Here is a 20356-nt window from a genome sequence, read left to right as displayed (position 1 = left end):
CCTGCATCCCGGCCGCAAAGAATCAGGTCAGGGCAGATGGGGCATCAGTTACGCTGAAGCAGCTGTAGTTCTGGGTGATGATGTCCAGTGTCCCTTGGGATGGCAGTGCTTGCGGGGAGCCAGGGGCTTGGGGTGGGGGGAGAACGTGACAAAGGCTGAATCCCAGGGCATACCCTGCTGTCTTCATCTGACACCATAACAGCAACGCGTCCTTGGCTGAGCGTGTCTCCTGGCCTTCCTGAGTTTCAATGACGATGTCCTGAATCTGAGGGTGGCAGAACGAGAGAGATTTGAAGTGAGTTTGCATCTGGATCTGCGCCTGCCTGCTTTCCCTGGGAGGCTGCCCTCCTCTTCCCCCTCTGTCGCCATCCGTCAGCAGCGCCAGCCCTGCGGCGACACGCTGAGGCCCGGGTTACAGCAGTCTCTTTCCTGCCTCGGTCAGCCAGCGCGGCACAGCCACAGCTTCCTTGCGTCGCAAGAGACAGCTCTAATCGGATAACCCTAACAGGACTCTGAGACAACGACGAGACACCCTGATTTCTCCTCTGGAGGGACGACGCCCTGCAAGGCTGGGAAACGATATGAGTGTTGGGCGGTGTTGTACTTCATTTAGCAGTTCCTTTTGCCTTCTCATTCCTCCTGATTCTGCTACTATTATTGCTTAATCTTACGCACTCATGGAGAGTAAGTCGGACATCCAGGACGAGGATGAGGTGCTTGGTCTATGAGCGTGTGCTTTCTGCTCCTCCTGCCCTCGCCTCCTTGGGCTAGGTTCTTTCCGTCCCCAAACCAGCAGGTGTGAGGCCCTGTTTTCCTTCTCTTGCCCTTTCCAAATTTCCTTATAAATAATCTGGACTTTGAATTTCAGGGTGAGAAAACCTTCTGATCAGAAACTATAAAAGAAGATCTTCTGTACTATTTTTGCAATTTCTGAATCAAATTATTTCTAAAACCAAGAAGTTACACATGTCAGGGGGGTAGATATGGACAGGAAGATCTTCCAGCCAGATCTCAACCCAGCTACTAATTAATCTCCATCTTCTCCCTAAAAAGACTATATGACTGACTGAGCAGCTTGCCCTGAGCATCAGCCATTTGGGGTGACGCGGAAGACGGTTACTTCTTCCTACTCCTTCCTGTCCCATCGGACAGGTTTCTAGCCTCCTAGAATGTGCACTGGCACTCTAGTCACCATTGCATAAGATTCCCAAGCCCTGTCTAGCAGTGAGAGGCCCCCTTGGCTTCCTCTGCCCCCTGCTAACCCACCTGGAAGCGGAGGATGATGGTCCAGATGAGGCCCAGGACCAGGCGGTGGTTGCCGTCCACGATGTCATGGGAGCCCATGTTCTCCAGGTGCACGCGCTGCTCCTTGAGGAACTGGAGGGCCTTGTCCACGTTCTCCAGGCAGTGGATGCGCATCTTCCCCTTGGTGGGCTTTGGCTGGAGGACGGCAGTGGCCCCCGTGGGCATGAAAGGGCTGCATGGTTGCCCCAGAAGCGGCTGCAGCCTGGACCAGCTTCTGTCTTCAGCACGTCCCATCCACCCTCCTGGCCAAACTCCAAGTCTCACGGTCACTCCTTGACACTTTTCAATCCCTTCCTTTCAGCAAAGTTCAGAGATTCCCTGCCTCAAGCACCCAGAAGCTCTGTAACCAGGCTGTACTGGTGCCCTTCTGGGTCTGAACAAAACCTTGCAAGGGGGCAATAAATGGCCTTCAAGCACAATAACATAACAGATAGCTAATTGAGCCCTTATGATGTGCCAGGCACAGTTCTAAGAACTGTTTACAGCCAGTGGCAATCCCAGTGGCTTTTAGCTTGGCGATTTATAACAGGTTTAGCCCTGCCAACCATTCTCCTCCCTCCCCTGACTGTCCCCAGCCAAATCTCCAGGGGAACGTCACTGATGTCAACTGCACCATCTGAAGGGTTCCCCGCGCTAACTCTCTAGTGGGCGTTTCAGCACAGGCCGAGCAGCAGGACTTCAGCCTGGAGTTGAAAAGGCAGCAGAAGAACGTGGTACCTTTTCATTCAAACCCCGAGGATCTCAGAGTCCTTCATCAGGTACGGGTTTCATTCATTTCACACATGGGGGAAATGGAGGTAAAATGGGTCCTATCTAGCAGGCCCAAGGTCACAAAGCTTCCTTTGTGCTGAGCAAAGCAAAACCCTTCATCTATGTCTCCTTCAGGGGCAGCAGTACCGCCAGGTGGATTATAACCGAGAGGGCCTCTCATAAATGCTACTGGTGGGAGTGGAAAAGCACACAGCAAAATAGCTTCCCTGTCGGTTCCAAGAGGGACGCATCCTAGCCCATGTGAGGGGGCCAAGGGCCAGGCCATTGCAGGCCAGCCACAGATGGCCAGACCCCAGTGAGAAAGTCAAGAGCCCTGTGTGGCTTCTGGGGGAACCATGAAGTGGTAGGAGTGGTTAGAAGGGGACAAGAAGTTCTGGAAAGAGGTCAGAGAACCCAGTAAGCCACATGGACACTTCCCATTGTAAGCACTGGAACCTCCCAAAGGAGCAGAGAGAAACCTTGGAAGGCTGGGAGAACTCAAGATGTCCCCACACCATGCCTTTGCTAGAGAGGGGCTGGTGGCACCAGCGCCAGGGCCCAGGGAGAGGGGCTGCGGCACAGAAAGGGGCCTTACCAGCATCTCTCCGGAGAGCACCTCCAGCAGCTTGATGAGCATCCGCCCGTCCCGCAGGTCCTTGTAGAGATCAGTGATGCGACAGGACACTCGGGCCAGGTGGGAATTCACCCATTTTGTGAAGGTCTTTTTCTGAACAACTTCCCGCTCATCTGGGTGGAGAAAGGAGTCTTGGGTGAGGCATCTGAGGTTGGCCAGGTTAATGTGACAAGGAGCCAAGGGTGCTACCCTCACCCATCCCCGCTGCTTGGTGAAAGAGGTTGATACATTCATCTCGCTCCCTTCCCAGGAGCGCTTGCAGTCGAAGCATAGGCTTCCAGCAACACCGATCCAAGTGCCATTGGAACAAAGGCAACAGAGAGATCACTCCTACTGCCGCCATGTTCCATGTAAAATATCAGGACATCCCTAGTTTAGCCATCTGCTTCCCTATGCCAGGCAGAATGCTCTGTACTGTTGTGCCATCAAGCTCAGATTTCAATGCCAGGTTCACTCATACACACACCGTCCAGCCAACAAATATTCTGTCTGCCTCCGTCCCTGCTAGGCTCTCTCAGTCCCTCCACTCCGCCCCACCCCCTTCACCGTACTCCTATTCATCCTTTAAGAAACAGGGTAAATGGAGACTTTCCTGACCCCCTCACCTGAGTGGGTTTCCCCTTGTGTGCCCCGACCCCTGCATTTGCATTTCCAAGTATTAGCTGAAGGTTTGTCTCTCCTATAAAACTGGAGGCTCCTGGAGCCCAGGGAATTCTGTCTTGTTCACCTCTTGTCCCCAGGGCCTGGTGCTCTGTAGCTGTACCGTGGCTGACTCTATGAACATTTATTTAGTTCCTATTATGTGACAGGCCTGTGCTAGGCCTGATGACACAGAGGTAAAATAAACTGCCTGCCCTCAAGGAGTTCCTGGTAGGTGGGAGAGGATGGTGAGTCAGGGGACAGTTAGGCTGTGCAGAATGCATGATCCACTTGGGGCTAATGACAATGAAGGCCTGGACTGGGGGCTACTCAGTGCATTGTGCTATCTTTCTTACCCCAAGAATAGCAGGAGAGATTCTTGATCCTCAGCCCTGGGAAGGTGACAGGTCACCCTCACTCTAAGTCAGCACCAGCCCAAGCCAAGCCCAGGCCCGTGCCGTGCCAGTTTAGGGGGGCACTTCCTAGCACCTCTGTACTGCTGACCCACCCAGGTTAGGGCTGGGGAAGCTTGGGCAGCCGCTGGAGAGATGATGGGAGACTGAGATGGCACCAAACTAAAGAGAAGGAATGGTGTAGGGGAGAAGGTGGGAAAGAGAGAAACGGCAGCAGCAGAAAGGAAACAAGACAGAGACAAAAGGAGAGGAGAGAGAGAAGGAGCAGTCCTCTCTTTAGTTTTGTGAACAGTTTGTGGCCATTGGCTTCTGGGAGCTTGGGTTTGAAGCTTCAGGGCAGGAGCCGACCAGCCGGGAGGCAGGGCCTGGGGGCTGTGGAGGGGCCCTGGGGAGGGCCCGTGGGGGCAGGCCACAGCGGGGACAGACTGGAGTGGCCCAGCCAGGAAGGATGTCAACACTACGGGAGAGGCTGGCAGTGCACTCAGCTGAGCCCTGGTGGTGGAAGGGCTGGCTTCTTAAATTATTAAATATCTTATTTAACAACAACAAAAAGAGGAGTTCAACCGGTTCTGCCTCAAGGGTATAATCCCGGCAGTTCCTGCGGCCGCAGCATCAAATGCCTTCCTACTTCCTGGCTATTTCAGTGTTAGGAACACAGCCCCTTTATTCATCGGTTCATCCATTCAGCAAATGTTTACCTACAACTGTCACGTGTGGGCCCTGGGTGGAGCGGAGGAATTCAAGGACCCACGGTCTCAGTCTCTATCCTTGAGGCTGACAAACCCTATTGTAAATATGAGGTCGGGGTTTGAGACATATACGAAGAATTCAATGGCAGTCATCTAAATGAGACTTCCAAGAGGAAAAGTACTACTCCTGATGACAGAAATCTTAAACAAATACAAAATTAGAACAGCATTCATTCATTCTGGGCTTCTGGGCAGTTTCAGGGAGAAAATTACACTTGCTCTTTTGTCCGTAGCAAATTAAACTGCTTCCCTGATTTCAAGGGAGGCTTCAGCAAAACATAATACTGGCCAGAAAGCCAGAAAGCCACTGCATTTATTCTGGGGCATGTCTAGGTTCAGCAGAGCCAGCCACAGTCCCACAGTGCTGTCCCTAGAAACCAGATCTGTTCTTTAAGAGGCTAACTCTTCAAATCAGACGTGCAGCCTTTGACTAAGGGGCTGAAATTTTTAGCGCTTTTAGAGGCTACACTCCTTTCTTCCTTCCTCCTTTCCCTGTCTTTAAGAATCCAAAAATTACGTAGGTGCTGAGGCCTGTTTATTTGTGCTTGACAAAAGGTAAGGAAGAGCTTCTAGCTAGGGACTTAGAATTTAATTCTAGGCCACTGGGCTGGCACATTTATCGGTGCAGAAGTTACCATAAAGCACCCTTAGACCTCCCCAGTTTCCACACATGAATGATGCCTCCTGGACCCCAAAACACCAGAGCTGCAGGTGTAGAAGGCAGGTGGTGGCCTCCTGACTGCCTGTTAGTTGAAAGCTGGGATGAAACTGCCTGGAGTCCCCAGTACCCCGAGATACTCTGCGGTGCTGAGAAAGGGAGAGATGCCGAGGCTAATACGGTGAAGAAAGAAAGGCCCAGGGGTGGGGATTAATTCCCATTAGCTCATTTGCTCAGCCGCTCCACCCCGGCACGCTCAGCACCTTCACTCTGTGTGGCCCAGACGCTCCCCAAGAGCCGTCTGAGTGCGGGAGAGGCGGGTGGCCCACAGCCAGCTGCGCTGGGAACCCTGGCGGTGTGGACAGGAGTAGAGGCGGCTATGCACTGGGCCTGCTGTCCCTAGGGGACCTGGGCCATCTTGCAGGGATCCATTGTGGAAAAAAGGCCTAAGCAAGGACCTGCCAGGAGCCAGGCCTTCCTTCCCGAGCCCTAACCCTGCCGGTGCAGGACAGGGGTGAGCCCAGCAGCATGGACCGGCTCACAGCCTCTGCTGCCATCAAACCCAGGGACTCCCATCCCTCTCTGTTCTGCCTTTCCCCGTCCTTCCCAGGCTGTGGCCATCCTCATCGCCCTCTCCACCCCACGTGTTAGGGCTTCCCCTGAGAAAACTCATCTTCCTGCCTGACCGGCTCTGATGCAATTATTGTCCCGATATCACGACTGAGCGATCTTTTCTTCACACCCCCTTTGAAGGTTTAGTTTGAGGTCAAATATACCTGTAACACCAAAACCCCTCAGATATTTGTCCACTAATACCTGAGTTTATACATGGAAAGTGCTGGCACATAGAAAGCGTGCTGTAACGTGAACCATAGTTACCATCCCCACCGCTATTACCACGTGTGAGGGTCTGTCCTAGATGCCGCAGGGCACAGGGTGGGGGTGGGGATGGGGGGTAAGGGAGGCTCACTTCCCCCCAAGGCCTCAGGATCTAGGTGGGGAAACAAGACCCAAACTCACAGTTAATTTTGCAACCACACAGGAAATAAATGGCAGTTCACTTTAATAACACAAAAGCTATCACAAAGTAATTAATACTGCCTTTGTTACAAATTAATGCCAGGGGTATCCAAGAGGAGACAGGTCATTTCCAGTGGGAGCAGTCAAAGGGGGGACACGTGAAGAGAACCGCTTTGGATGGTCAGAAGGGGAGAGCAGCCAGGGAGACAGAATGAGCCCAAGCAGATAGGCACAAAATGTCGAAGCTTGTTCAAGGACTACTGAGCTGCTAAGGGTTAGAAGAAAATGTGGGGGAAATAGTTTTAAATAGGATGTGGAGAGGCTTGAGTGGGAGGCTAAAAAGTTTAAATTTAATCCTAGAGGCAAAAAGGACCACTGAAGGGGTAGCAGGGTCATTGCCTGAAATATGAATTTGTAAGGCCCCCAGTGATAATAGAGAGACAAAATATTTCAGATTGCATCTCAAAATAAGTGTGCAAAATCTATACAAAGAAAACCTTCAAAGTCTCCTAAGACACACATAAGAAAATTTGAACAAATGGAAAGGCACACTGAGTTCTTGAATTAAAAACTCTATCATTAAAATATCAATTTATCCTAAATTAATATATATATAGAGAGAGGGCCTGGCAAAGTGGCTCATGCCTTTAGTAATCCTAGCACTCTGGACAAGGCAGGAGGAGCTTGAGCTTGAGCTCAAGAGTTCGAGACCAGCCTGAGCAAGAGCAAGAACCTGTCTCTACTAAAAATAGAAAAAATAATTAGTTATGCATGGTGGCACATGCCAGCAAACCCAGCTACTTAGGAGGCTGAGGCAGGAGGATTCCTTGAGCCCAAGAGTTTGAGGTTGCAGTGAGCTGTCACAATGCCACGGCACTCTAGTCAGGGTAACCAAGCGAGACTCTGTCTCAAAAAAACAAAACAAACAAACAAAATATATATATGTGTGTGTGTGTGTGTGTATACATATATATGTATATACACACATATGTATACATATATATGTATATACATACACACACATATGTATACATATGTATATGTACATATATATGTATATACATATACACACACACACATATATATATAGAGAGAGAGAGAAGGGCAAAGAGAGAGAGTAGTATTGATGTCACTGCACTCTAGTTAGGGTGACCAAGTGAGACTCTGTCTCAAAAAAACAAAACAAAACAAAAATATATATATATGTGTGTGTGTGTGTATGTATATATACACACACACACATATATACATATATACGTGTATATACACACACACACACATATATATAGAAAGAGAGAGAGAAGAGGGCAGAGAGAGAGTAGTATTTTAAATATATTTAAATTATATAATTTAAATTTTGACAAATGATTCAAAACTTCATTGAAAAAATAAGCAAACACAAATAACTAGAAATGATCTGAAAAATAAGAGTAATAAAGATCAGCCAACCTTCCCTGATGTTTTTTATATAAAAGAACTGTATAAACTTACAGGAAAACTTTCTTGCACTAGCTATGAAAAGATGAACCTATCAATGGAACAGAAACAGTCCCTGGTACAGATGGGCATTTACTATCTGATAAAAGTGGCATTTCGGACATGCATAAGAAAGATGGATTATTCAGTAAGGGGTGTTGGCAAAACTGGATGACAATCCAGGAAAAGTTAGTTAAATTCATACCTCATACTCCAGGATAAATTTCATTTGGGTCAAAAATTGAAATAAAAAAATGAAACCATAAAAATACTAAAATCAATCATGGTAAATACTTTTTATACTGTTAGTGGAGGGAAGGGCTTTCAAAGTATGGCACAAAATCCAAAAGCCATAAAATAAAAAGGTGAACATTCAACTACATTAAAAAAATTTGTGTGGGATAAAACACATGTTTGCAAAGTTAAATGAGGAAAAATATTTGTAACACATGACACAAAAGGGTAGTTTACTTAAAATATAAAGAACACTTATAGATTAACAAAGAAAAGACCAAAAATGAAAACAAAGAGTTAACAAAAGAAAATTATACTTCTTAAATGTACAAAAAATTGTTCAAGCTACTCATAATAGAATTACGAATTACAGGTGCACATGTACGTGCACATATACAATCTAACACATAGTCGTTGATTTGTTTAAATAAACTAATCTTTTATAAAAGACCTTTTTGAGACAACTGGGAAAATTTGAATATCAAGTGGGTATTAGATTATATTAGGGAATTATTGTTCATTTTATTAGGTATAATAATGGTAGTATGGTTAGTTGGGAAATGTTTTTCAGAGATACATACTAAAGAAATTAGGGATAAAATGTCATGATGATCTTTTATTTATTTTATTTTTATTTATTTATTTATTGAGACAGAGTCTCGCTTTGTTGCCCAAGCTACAGTGAGTACCATGGTGTCAGCCTAGCTCACAGCAACCTCAAACTCCTGGGCTCAAGCAATCCTGCTGCCTCAGCCTCCCGAGTAGCTGGGACTACAGGCATGCACCACCATGCCTGGCTGATTTTTTCTATATATATTAGTTGGCCAATTAATTTCTTTCTATTTATAGTAGAGACGGGGTCTCGCTCTTGCTTAGGCTGGTTTCAAATTCCTGACCTCGAGCAATCCGCCTGCCTCGGCCTCCCAGAGTGCTAGGATTACAGGCGTGAGCCACTGCGCCCGGCCAATTTATTTTAAAAATACTTTAACCCCCAAATAGATAAGCAAATAGGACAAAATACTAACAACTGTTAAATTTAAGGGATGGTTTGTTATACTTTTGTCTCTTTTTCATATGTTGGAAATTTTTTATACTGAAAGCCAAAAAGGTAAAATGAAAGTACACCAAGACACCATGTTTCACTTATCAGATGGGCAAAGATCAGAAAGTATGATAAAATACTGTGTTGGCAAGGCTGTGGGGAAAAGCATTCATGTGTTACTGGAGAGGGTATACTTGGAACAACCTCTATGAAAAGCAATTTGGCAAGACCAATAAGAATGACAAACACACATGCTTTTGGACCCAGAAATTCTACTTCTAGCAATTTATCCTACAGACATATTTGCACATTTGCAAAATAATCTACATACAAGTTTATTCATTGCATTTGTTTGAAACAGCAAAAGAAACCATCTGAATATCCACCAATAGGGGACTGGTTAAATTAAAATTATATGTCCATACAATGAAATACTGTTAATATACAACTATAAAAAGAATGAGATGACTGTTTATATACATTAATACAAAACAATCTTTAAGACATATAAAATAAAAGAAAACATAGAACAGTATACAGTAAAAGAAAAACTAAAGCTGGAAAAAACCAATATAGGCCATTTGCTTATATATGTATAAAATATTCCTGGAAAGATATATTAAGAAATGGTTAGCACAGGTTGTGGGCAAAGAACTGGGTGTCTGGCGGACTGAGATGGGAGTAAAATTTATTAGTTGCCTTTTAATGGCTTTTGAGTTTTAGTCACTGGGTGTACATATAACTTATTCAAACAGAAACAAATACATTTCTTCTTCTTTTCTTTTTATAGTTTCCTTTTTCTAAAGAAAATATTAAAATGTTCTTTTCTCTCCCCCTCCTTCCAAGGTGGCCTAGTTCCTTTTGTGTTTCCTTGCCTTAGGGATTTTTCACCCCGCAAAAATCACAAGCATCTTTAACCCCCTGAGCCCACAACAGAAGTGAAAGGGAGAGAGGGAGGTTTAAGAGGCAGGAGCCCTCTCTCCACCCCTGGACCAAAAAAAGAGAGTGAGGTCTGGCGTAGCCAGGACGCTAGGCTCCCCCACACCACACCAGCTGACCTCTCAAGATTCCCTATGGGAGTTCAAAGCATAGTGCTCTTCCCTTTGCTGGTGTTACCCTTTCTCCAGGCTTCCTCTCGGCGCCTCCTTCAACTTCTCTCCTCCCTACCTGGCAAGCAGCACATCGGCTGCTGGCCCCGCCCTCTCTAGTACCTGCTTCACCTCTGAGAAGTTTGCCATCAAAAGTCCCCAGCTGGGCTGTTTTAAAAATAGGAGCCTGTTCTCAAGCTGAACGGTAAAGTCCAAGTATCTTATCTTTGGAATCTTAATCTCCCATTTCTGGGCCCATCTGTTTATTGCTACCATGGCTTCCTATAAAACTCCTGTGTGCTTCCTACCTCTCCTTTTCTCTGTTATAAATCTGCTCTCAAGAATTGAAAATAGCAACCTAAATAACCAGCAACAGGGGATTATTTACTATTTTTGGTATAGCAATGAGGATATTAATAAGGCTGTGAAAGAACCTACAATGACAAGAAAGGATATCATAATACATTTTAAGGGAAAATTCAGATTATCAAAACTCATGCATAACATGATCCTAGTTTTGCAGACCTATATGCATAGAAAAAAAACTAAAGCTGGGTGTTGTTATAGCTGGGGGTAAGATTATGGGTGACTTTTTTTTCTTCTTACTTATCTATATTTTCTCAAATTTCTGCAGTGAACATATATTACTTTTATAATAAGAAACAACAGATATCATAAAGAAAAATAGGATAAAAAGTTCACAAACCCTGAGGAATAAATGATGAAAAGTCCAACAGGTATCTTTCTTCAGGAAGTCTGCGTTTTTATCAGCTCATAGCCTTACACTATGGGTAAAACTAGGTGGTCAGGAAGACAAGTAGGAGAAAACATACCATGGAGGCAGGTGGACCAGCCTGGGCCAGCACCTAAAAACAGTCATTTCAGGTGGAGCCCTTTGTAGGTTCACATCTTGGGATTTCTCTCTGCCTCATGTCAGAATGCCAAGCACTTAGGGAACCACAGTGAGCCATACTCTTAACTCTCACGAACTTGTGACAAACCTCAACAGCACAGCACACAATCCATTATAAAGCCTAGCACAGAGGCAGACCCTTAGGGACACTTCATAAATGATGTTGGTGGCATGCCTTCTACTGTTCCTATTTAACTAGTTTGGAGAGGAATTTTTCTTTCAACCAACCAACTTTCTTCACATTGGCAGTGTGAACATCTAGAACACAGTTCCCCTGCCTTTCAGGATTTGCAATATATTAATAGCTAGGCAGAACTCTATCTAGAACTGCAAATGTAAGAATACAGCACATAAGACTGACTTTAGAAGTGACCAGAAGCTGGGCACAGTGGTGTGAGCCTAGAGTCCCAGATACCTGGGAGACTGAGGGGGAAGATTGCTTGAGCCCAGGAGTTTGAGGCTATAAGTGCACTATGGCCGGGCATGGTGGTTCACGCCTGTAATCCTAGCACTCTGGGAGGCTGAGGCGGGCAGACTGCTCAAGGTCAGGAGTTCGAAACCAGCCTGAGCAAGAACAAGACCCCCGTCTCTACTAAAAATATAAATAAATTAATTGGCCAACTAAAAACATATATAGAAAAAATTAGCTGGGCATGGTGGTACATGTCTGTAGTCCCAGCTACTCGGGAGGCTGAGGCAGGAGGATTGCTTGAGCCGAGGAGTTTGAGGTTGCTGTGAGCTAGGCTGACTCCATGGCACTCTAGCTGGGGCAACAGAGTGAGACTCTGTCTCAAAAAAAAAAAAAGAAAAAGTGCACTATGATCGCTCCTGTGAATAGCCACTGCACTCCAGCAGTGGGACCTTGCCTCAAAAAAAAGAAAAAAGTGATCAGAGTAGAGCACTAGGAGGCTGGTTAACTAGCTTGGGGTATATTAATACAAAGGAAGACTATATAGCCATTAAAATGATAATTGCCATGTTTGCTCACATGAAAAGATATTCATAGACATTGTTACATGAAAAAGGTTTGAAGATCATAATGTTATAGGTAACATTTTAACGTTTACGCATATAGGCATTAAAATATCTATGAGACATTAACAATCCAGTTTTCTCTGTTTTTCTAATCTAATATTAAATATATATTCTTAACAAAAATTTTAAAAAGATATAAAGGTAATCATCATTATTTTTTAAATAAAATAGGATCTTTATATATTATAGCAAAAGAAGAGTTAGCATAGACCAGCTTAAATCAAAAAATTTTTTATTTTTGAAGAAAGCTAGTTTTCTTCTCAAGTTTAAGGATAATGGCTTTAGAATGGCAGGAAAGAAAAGGGAGTCATGTTCAAAGCCCCTTGGATGGCAACTGGTAACGGTGTATGTGTATACATATACCTACATATATGTGTGTGTGCGCGCACACGCGTGTGCCTCTGTGCACACGTGTGCAGGTTTTGGGGTGGGGATGAGAAGCAGTCAGTGTACTCAGAGCAAAGCCGCTGCAGGCCAGCCTAGAGGGTGTGAACTTTATACTCCTGGCACAGAAGAGCCTGGAGGTGCTTCAGTAAAGCAGCACTTCACTAAAAACTTTTTAGAGGACAAAGATTCTAAGTGCCCTGCGTAAATGGGATTGGACAGGGAGAGGCAGGAGCCAGGGAGACCAGCTCAGGGGCAGCTGCAAAAGTCTCCACTTGAGGTGACATGGCCCCACTGACACGTTAACTGTGGAAATGAAATGACAGGAGCCGATTTGGAAAACAGAACAAGGATCAGCTAGCAGTGGCAGGTGACAGTATTTGGAGGAGGTAAAACAGAAGCAAAAATGAGTTCAAGGTTTTGATAAAGAGGCTCAAGGGCTGGTGGCCAAAGGAAATATGGGAAGGGGCATCTTGGGTGGGGCACAAAGGAGCAGATAATGCAGGTTTGTGACCTTCCTAGTTTGTAAAGGGGGATGGTAATACCATACCCTGCCCACTGCACAGGGTGGTTGAAGGGTCCGTGGAAAGAAGCACATGGGACACTATGCAGCTGGTGAGTATCAGGCATGGTGTCAGGCATGCAGGTGGTGGCTGCACAGGGACCGCACTCATGTGAGGCTGCATAAGTCAAGATGGTCCAGGACTCGGCCTCAGCCTAGGCAATGCCTTTAATGAACAGAGAGAATGCACTGATTTGCTAAAAAGGATCAATTTTCTTCCCCCAAGCCAGGAACCAAACTACACTGTGCAGGGTGAAGCGGCACCTTGTCATCCCTGCCCCATAGGTGGCTTCTCAGGCTGTCAGAGCTGGCAGCTCCTCGGGCATCCACTAGTTCAGGCCCTGAGTGTTGCAGGTGAGGGAACTGATGCCCTGAGGAGCAGAGGAGTGACTTAGCCAAGGTGCCCTAAGGACAGCAGCCGGAGGACAGGAGTGTGAGACTGCTGGGAGTGACCACGTCCTCCTCGCCTATGGCTACCGACCTGGCTCAAGCACCCGTCTTCTCTCTCCTGGACTTCTGCATAGCCTGTTCTCCCTACTGAAGTCAGAGTCATCTTTAAAAACCCAAATCGAACCATGTCACTTCCCTGCTGAAAGCTCTTTGATGGGCTGGGAGCAGCTCCTACCCTCCAGCCCTCTGCTGAAGGCCTGGCTCTCCCGTGAGCCTCTCTCTCTTGGACCCTTCAACCTGGTCACTTCTCTGCAAATAATTTCCTCATATATCCCCTCAGCCACCCCTTTAGAGTTTCCTTCTGTGTCCTGCCAGAACCCTGACCACACCCATGGCCTACAAGGCTCCCTGCAAGGTGGTCCCTTCCTGCCCCTATCGCCACCACTGACCCCATGCTCTGATCCAAACAAGCCCTAAGCCAGAGTTTATGTTATAAACTCTACCGTTCCCAGGAAATCTTCACGGCATTTAGCGTGTGTCATGTATGTGTGTCTACGTATACAGCCACATGTGTGATCATTTGATCCACCTCTCTCACTAGATTGTAAAGTGAGATTCCTTGGTTGATCTAGTTCCAAAGTCAGAAGGCCAAAGGGTTTGGAGGCAGAATGCTCCCAGAGACTCAGCTGCTGCTAGCCTCCCTGCCTGCCATTCTCTCTCAGTGACATGGATAAGATGGGAAAATGAACAATTGCCACAGATGCTCTGAAAACAACACCCTTGGCACCTCTTCAGCCAAGCAGCTTGACGGGACAGTAGGTGCTGGCTGCTCCTAAGGGCCATAGGCGCAGTCAGGGCCTGGTGGCAGAGCTTGCCCTTGGGAACAAAGCTGACAGCCCATAGGAACGTCCCAAAGATGGAAGAGGCCATTAACACGGCTCACTCAGGCTGCAGTGCGTGGGGAGAGAATAGTCTTATTATTAACCTCGGTGTATTAATATTTGATAAAGCATCTTCACAGTGATAGATGGCAGTCACCCGTAGAAGGGGAGCAGCCCTGGTTCTGCAAAGAGTTTTCCACAAGGAAGAGCAGCTGTTATCAGAGGGACGAGGGAACCATGGAAGGTGTTACGTCCTCGACAGGGGGAACTGCCCTGGGCCACACAGCGCAGGTGGTGCGCTGGCCTTTCTTGCGGGTAACTGGCCCGTGTTGGCCTGCGCAGGTAACTGGGTGACGGGCAGGTCTATCTGTGCAGTGGCCTGCCTCGGGGGGTGGGGGAATCTCACAATGGCTGACCTCCAAGAGAAAGCCGCTGATCCAATTATTTTTTTCCTCTGACAGTACCTTAAAATGATTGCTGATAAATATAGATATCTCTGTGAATAGCACATTTTTCCCAATACATAGTCTCTAAATAAAACTCCATTTCATGTTTCAAAATCTAAGAAGAAAAAAAATTCAAAGACCTCCCATTAAAGACACTACCTGTATTGTTACAGGTAGCTGGAGAGAGCCATTGGGGCCATGGACAACTGATGCCTTGGTCCCAGCAGCTGCCCCTGAATCTGGCTACTCAACAAGCTGCCAAGAGGCCGTGGCCTCACCTACCGCAGTGAAATCCTGCTCCTGGAGGAAATCACTCACTCTCTGGACACAGAGCCCTTCCTGGGCCCCTGGGGCACCTGGGACCAGCACCATCCTGGTGCCAGTAGGGAAAGGGGTCTAAGGCAGAGGCCAAGCATCTCTTGAAGAGACTCTTGGGGCCTTTTGCCAACAAAGTCCAGAGGAGTCCATTCTACCCTCTCTGGGGAGTTCCTGGCAGTGCAGGAGAATGGACAAGGAGTGGCGGGATCTGAGGTCTGGGCACAGAGGATCAGGAAGACACTCAAGGGTCCAAGCAGCAGCAGAGCACAGGGACACAGCCTACAGTGCATCTGTTGCCCCCGCGGCATTTTCTCTGGGTTGTCCCCAACCAACCTCACCACTCAGCTGTGCCTCACTTCTAGGAAGAGGGTACAAAGAGACAATGCAGGAAGGCCTCATCTCTAGTTTGAAATGTCACTTGGATTCTATTTCAAGGGCAAAAGCTGAGTAGGCTACAGAACTTTGCGCACCTAGTTTTAAAAGGAGGGGCTCTGTCTAGTCTGTCCTTAGTAACTGCTCAACGGGCGAAGGAACAGGAGAAAGACTGAGAAGAACATGTTGGCCCTCTCTTTGGCACAGTCCCTTCTCAGGAGGCTCTGGACTCTCCCTTGCACCGCAACCTACGAGGTGCCTCTGTGCAGCAAGGTGCCTCTGGTGCCATAAATCACCAGCAGGAGGCTGATGCCAAGCCGTGTGCATGGGTAAAGCAGGGGAGTAGAAAGAGGGAGGGGAGGGAAGAAAGGAAAGGGAAGGGAGGCTAATGCACAGGGTTTCTCTTTTCAGGGCATCTTTCTGTTGTGTTCTTCTACTCCCTCCTCTCCCAGCTGAGCCACATCTGCCCCAAGGCAGCATCCTCGCTGAGTCACTGGAGTCCACAGCCAGGGGCAGGGGAGGGGTGTGGAAGGCAGGCATTCTGGCTGGTAAATTCCCCGCAGCCTGCAGTGCCTCATCCTTCATCCAGACAGCCGTAAATGTTCACTGAGTGGCTCCCAGTATGAAAAAGGGAAGGAGAGGAAATGGGGTTGCGTGGCAAAGAGGGGTCCTAGGAGACTCTGGCAGCCTTCTTATTGAAGCATGAAATCTGGGACCTTGTGGAAGGGTAGGAACTTGGGCCTTTCAGCTGCTCCCCTTCCTCTAATCCCTCAAAGCAGGCCCACGAAGTAGGAAGGTGGCAGAGACAGTCATCAAATCAGAGAATGACGGTCCCCTGTCCAGGAAAAAGCCTCAGGGCTACCTGCCACTTGCCCCATGATGTGCCACCAGCTTAGAGACTGACATTAAGAAGGTCAAATCTGCTCAGGGATCCACAGGGCAAATATTCCTGCTGTGCTCCCAGCCCGTCCTTTGGCATTGCCAAAGTCAAATCCACCCCTTTACAGGAGCTTTCTGCAACATTTTTGTACCGATCTCCCCCTTCTCCTAGGCTGACTCCCAGTTTCATACAGGAAATCATTCATTCTGTAGGGAGGTCAGGTTTTTATACAGGAGGGCAGAACAACCAGATGGCGTGTTTTCTTTAGGCCCAGGGAGGAAGAGCTGGGACTGGTGCGAAAGTCAGAATAGGGAGAATTTCCTTTGGTGCTGAGAGGAAGTTGACTTAAGAGGCAGAAAAGATCACGCCCAGGTGCCCAAATGCAGGTCTTCTAACACAGGTCACTAAGTGGAGAAGGACCTAGAGGAGCTGCCCTGCCAGGAAGAGAATGTGAGGAGGCCCACAGTCCTTGGTTCTTGGGGCTCCCACGTCACCCAGCCCGACAGTGGAGACACAATGAGGATCCCGGACTGGATGGCCTTGTGGAGAAAGGACCTGCAGGCCACGGGGCATCACCCCATGGCATGAGATCTGGGGACCAAGGATGGGGCCAAGAGCTCCAAGCACAAGCATCAGCCTACTTTCCCTGGTGCTTGGCTTTGTCTTCCAACCCAGACCTCCAAGGCAAAGGAGGGTAGGTGTGAAGAAGGAAGAAATAGGTCCTAGAACAGGCTAAGGTGCCTGGTCAAAGACCAAGATCATGATTGTCTGAAGTTGGGAAAAGAGGAAGGACAGAAAGCTCTTAGAGGAAAGTTTCTTAGCATTAACAATGTCTAACATTCACCTCGCATTTTAGTACTAACAAAAAGCTTTCATAACCTTTATCTTACTTGATTGTCACAAACTTTGGGAAAGTACCATTGTCCCCATTTTACAAAACAGGAAATTGAGTCAGTAACCCTTCACAGCAGGCAGGGGCAGGAGAGGTGGAACCAGACTCGAAGCGTGGTCTCGGGACATGTTCCTCCTCACCCCAGGACCTTCAATTCCAGAGAGAAGATGCCAGGCTGATCTCCACAGCCTTGCCACCTATACACATGAAGCAGATCACCACCATCGTATAAGAAACACAGGGCTGGATGCCTCAAGATTCCTCTAAGTGGAGAGTGGCTGAGAACAAGGTGACATGATGGGACCAACGTAGCTTCCGCTTCCTAAAGCCCCTTTGGAAAGGCCGACCCTTGCCTAGACTGCTAAGGCAGCCACAAAGACAGTACTGAATTCATGCATTATGGGATAAGCAAAAAAAAAAAAAGACAGTACTGAAGAAATGCCAAGAAGTCTGGGAAGACTGACAAGCTCCGCCCTGCCTACCCAGCAGAATGAGTCCACCTGACCACTCTACTCTGGACCTTTCCAAAGCTTTAGCTTCAAGCCCGGGTCACTTGGAGTAGACTCTCAGAAGGAAGGCAGTAAACTGCTTAGGTTGTTTGTTTTCAAAAATCTTGAAAGGACCCCAAACTTGTATGTTTACTTACTAGCTAGATGTTCTAATCATTAAGGTCCAGGCATGCAACTCTACACTCTGTGGTTTTCTTCTCCCTGGGGGGCATTCAGATTCTTTGGTGGGTCAGATGAGAAATAAATTCAGCCAGGCACAGCCAAGGTTAGCAAAGGCTCCTTCCTGACCAGCCCAGGACTGACCATTAAGTACAAGAGGACAGCTGCTCTCCTGGGTCGCCTCTTTCACCCCTCTCCACCAGCTCCCCCGCCAGCCCATCAGACCTGGCCACCATGCACATCGGCCAAAGGGAGAAACCTTGGCCCACCTGGCCGCCAGAATTGCACGCACCCTCAGTTCCTAGCTGCCTCCTCCATGAACTGTTCCCTGATTCTCCCTGCATTTCCTCCCTGGCTCTCTCATTGCTATGTAATTTATGTGCCTTTCCTACAGTTCTTCTCTAATTCTACTCATGCTAATTAATTGTGAACATAGTTCATTTTTCCCTAATAGATTATGAACTCCTTTGAGACAGATACTATATTGAATTCATCTCTGTGGTTCCCCTCTCCCCTTTCATGTCTGGCCAGTGGTTACACTTTAAACATAGCAAGAGTACAATAAATAATTGTTAAAACAGAGTTTATCTTTTTTTTTTTTTTTTTTTTTTTTTTTTTTTTTTTTACAAAATAGGGTGTCTGTGAAACAAGTCAAAGGATCTCTGCACAAGGGACAGTCCCCACTGCCCATACAGTGCACCTTACAGAATACCTTTCTCCCTTCACCTGTGTCACCAGAGTCACTGCGCAAGATCCAGCCAGTGGGAAGATACAAAGAAGGTGAAACCAGAGGGAGAAAGACAAGAGTTCCAAGCTTGGTTATTTAAAGAAGTTAAAATTACATATGCAAAAGCAAGGGGTCTCTGCTATGATCTGTCCCCAAGGAAAACCAAGGAAGAATTGTGTGGAGTCAGGGGAGGTGAGGAGGAGAGGAATGAAGGGGAGAGGAAGGAAGGGGAGAAGGAGTTTCTGTAAGGAGCATGGATGCCAACGGTGACAGCTGGGACCCGAGTGGCTCCCCTGTCCTCACGAGGCAGACGAGACACCACAGAGATCCTATTATAGGATGGGAAGCCCAGACACCGCTGAGGCGGAGGGTCTTTATGGTCCCTGCGGGGCCTGGGCCCCTGCTCACACCTCAAGGTCAGCCAGGACCGTGGCATCTGGGAGCAGAGTGGGGAGGGAGGTAGGAGAGTATTACCGTGAACTTCAAACAGGGCCATCGGGGAGGGGTGGGGAGAATCACTCCAGAAGGTGTTTATGGGAAAGATCGTGCTCTTCTTACAGGGCAGAAGGTGGAAACAATGAATGACAGGGGAACAGTCCAGTCAGGCTGCTCACAGGTGAGTCTGGTGAAGAAATTCCCCCCTGCATGCGCACACAACCCCACCTAGCTCAAACTTTCTCTGTTGGCCAAGGATGTAGGGTCTGAATACAGTCACCCTGGGTTAAGTTCAGGAAAGAAAAAAAATCCCAAGAATCATATCTCAGCCAGTAGGGGGAGGAGAAGCCATTTCTACTAGAGATTTAAGATAGTCTTTTCTCTCTTTCTCTCTCTCTTTTCTCTCTCTCTCTAGAGAGAGGAGAGAGAGAGAGAGAAATCTATTATGAACCTGCTAAGTAAAAATCTAATTCCAGTTTAAGGATGAGAGGTTTCATCTAGAAAATCCTCCTTCCTGAGGCGATGGGGGGAGGAGATCACTTTTTTCTTTAGGAACCACAGAGAAGACGACAGTAATTCCTCTCTCAAGGTCCAGCAGGAAATCGGGGTGCACACGAGGCCCCGTGCACCTGTGCCCAGCTGTCCAGCCCTCAGACACTCCTTCGCCCAGACTTTCTCGCACTCCTGGCTCTGGCCACAGGTCACTCAGGGTGGAGCCAGAGGGCAGGGCCCAGCTTCAGCACCTCCTTGCCTCTCAGGGGCACTTGGGGCAGAGGCTGCCTGAGCCCTGCTCCCCCTGAGGGGCCCGGCCTCCTCGAGCCAGGCAAGCACGTCTCCCCCACTGCCATGCCAGGGCGCACCCCAACACATGCAAAGGATTCTCTGTAGGTGGGGAGGGTGTAAGCCGCAGGGTCGTGAGGATGCCCCCCAACCCCTGTGGCCCTAAGCAGTACCTGCCAAGGCCTTGATCCGGGACCTCTCGAAGAGCCTGGCTGAGCTGTTGTCATTATCCAGCTCGTCGTCCGGGGCATCCCAGCGGGCATTGATCCGGCTGTACGGTGGCTGGTTGCCCACGTTTTCAAACTCCGTGGCCGATGTCATGTCAGCAGGCTCTTCTCAGCAGCTGTGCCTGCCTCAGTCTTCATGGAAGGGCCCCTGGGGGGACAGCAGCACAGTCAGAGGGTTAGCTCCCCACCCCCTCGGACTTTTTCTCAGGGGAAACTTATTCGGAGCATCCGACAGGAGCAGATCCTCGCGGGAGCAGCACGCCGTGTCACCTGCCGGGGCATGCTTCCCACCCGGGGTCTCAGGGTCGTTTGTTATAAAGGAATGCACCAGCAGCAGCAGCAACAGTAGCGGCGGCGGTGGCGGGGACGGAGAGCTGCATGCAGCAAGGGTCAGGACGGCCAGCAGGTGGAGACGTCAGTCGCAGCCGCCGCTTCCTC

General features: G+C 48.0%; 1 protein-coding gene across 1 annotated transcript in view; it reads right to left on the bottom strand.

Annotated features, from left to right (window-relative positions):
- SPTB (spectrin beta, erythrocytic) overlaps positions 1 to 20025 on the bottom strand; it is a 68173-nt gene extending 48148 nt beyond the window's left edge. The window contains exons 1-4 of the mRNA XM_012777710.3: positions 19865 to 20025; positions 2651 to 2802; positions 1267 to 1440; positions 174 to 265 (exon numbers count right to left, since the gene is read on the bottom strand). Of these exons, the coding sequence (XP_012633164.2) occupies positions 174 to 265; positions 1267 to 1440; positions 2651 to 2802; positions 19865 to 20012 (566 nt within the window). The 5' untranslated portion in view covers positions 20013 to 20025. The remainder of the gene's footprint in view (positions 1 to 173; positions 266 to 1266; positions 1441 to 2650; positions 2803 to 19864) is intronic.
- Positions 20026 to 20356: the final 331 nt, after the last annotated feature.

This window comes from Microcebus murinus, chromosome 6 (assembly GCF_040939455.1).
Source record: "Microcebus murinus isolate Inina chromosome 6, M.murinus_Inina_mat1.0, whole genome shotgun sequence".
NCBI classification, from domain to species: Eukaryota; Metazoa; Chordata; class Mammalia; order Primates; family Cheirogaleidae; genus Microcebus; species Microcebus murinus.
The sequence above is the reverse complement of the archived record's forward strand: the minus strand, read 5'-3'. Positions and strand labels throughout refer to the sequence as shown.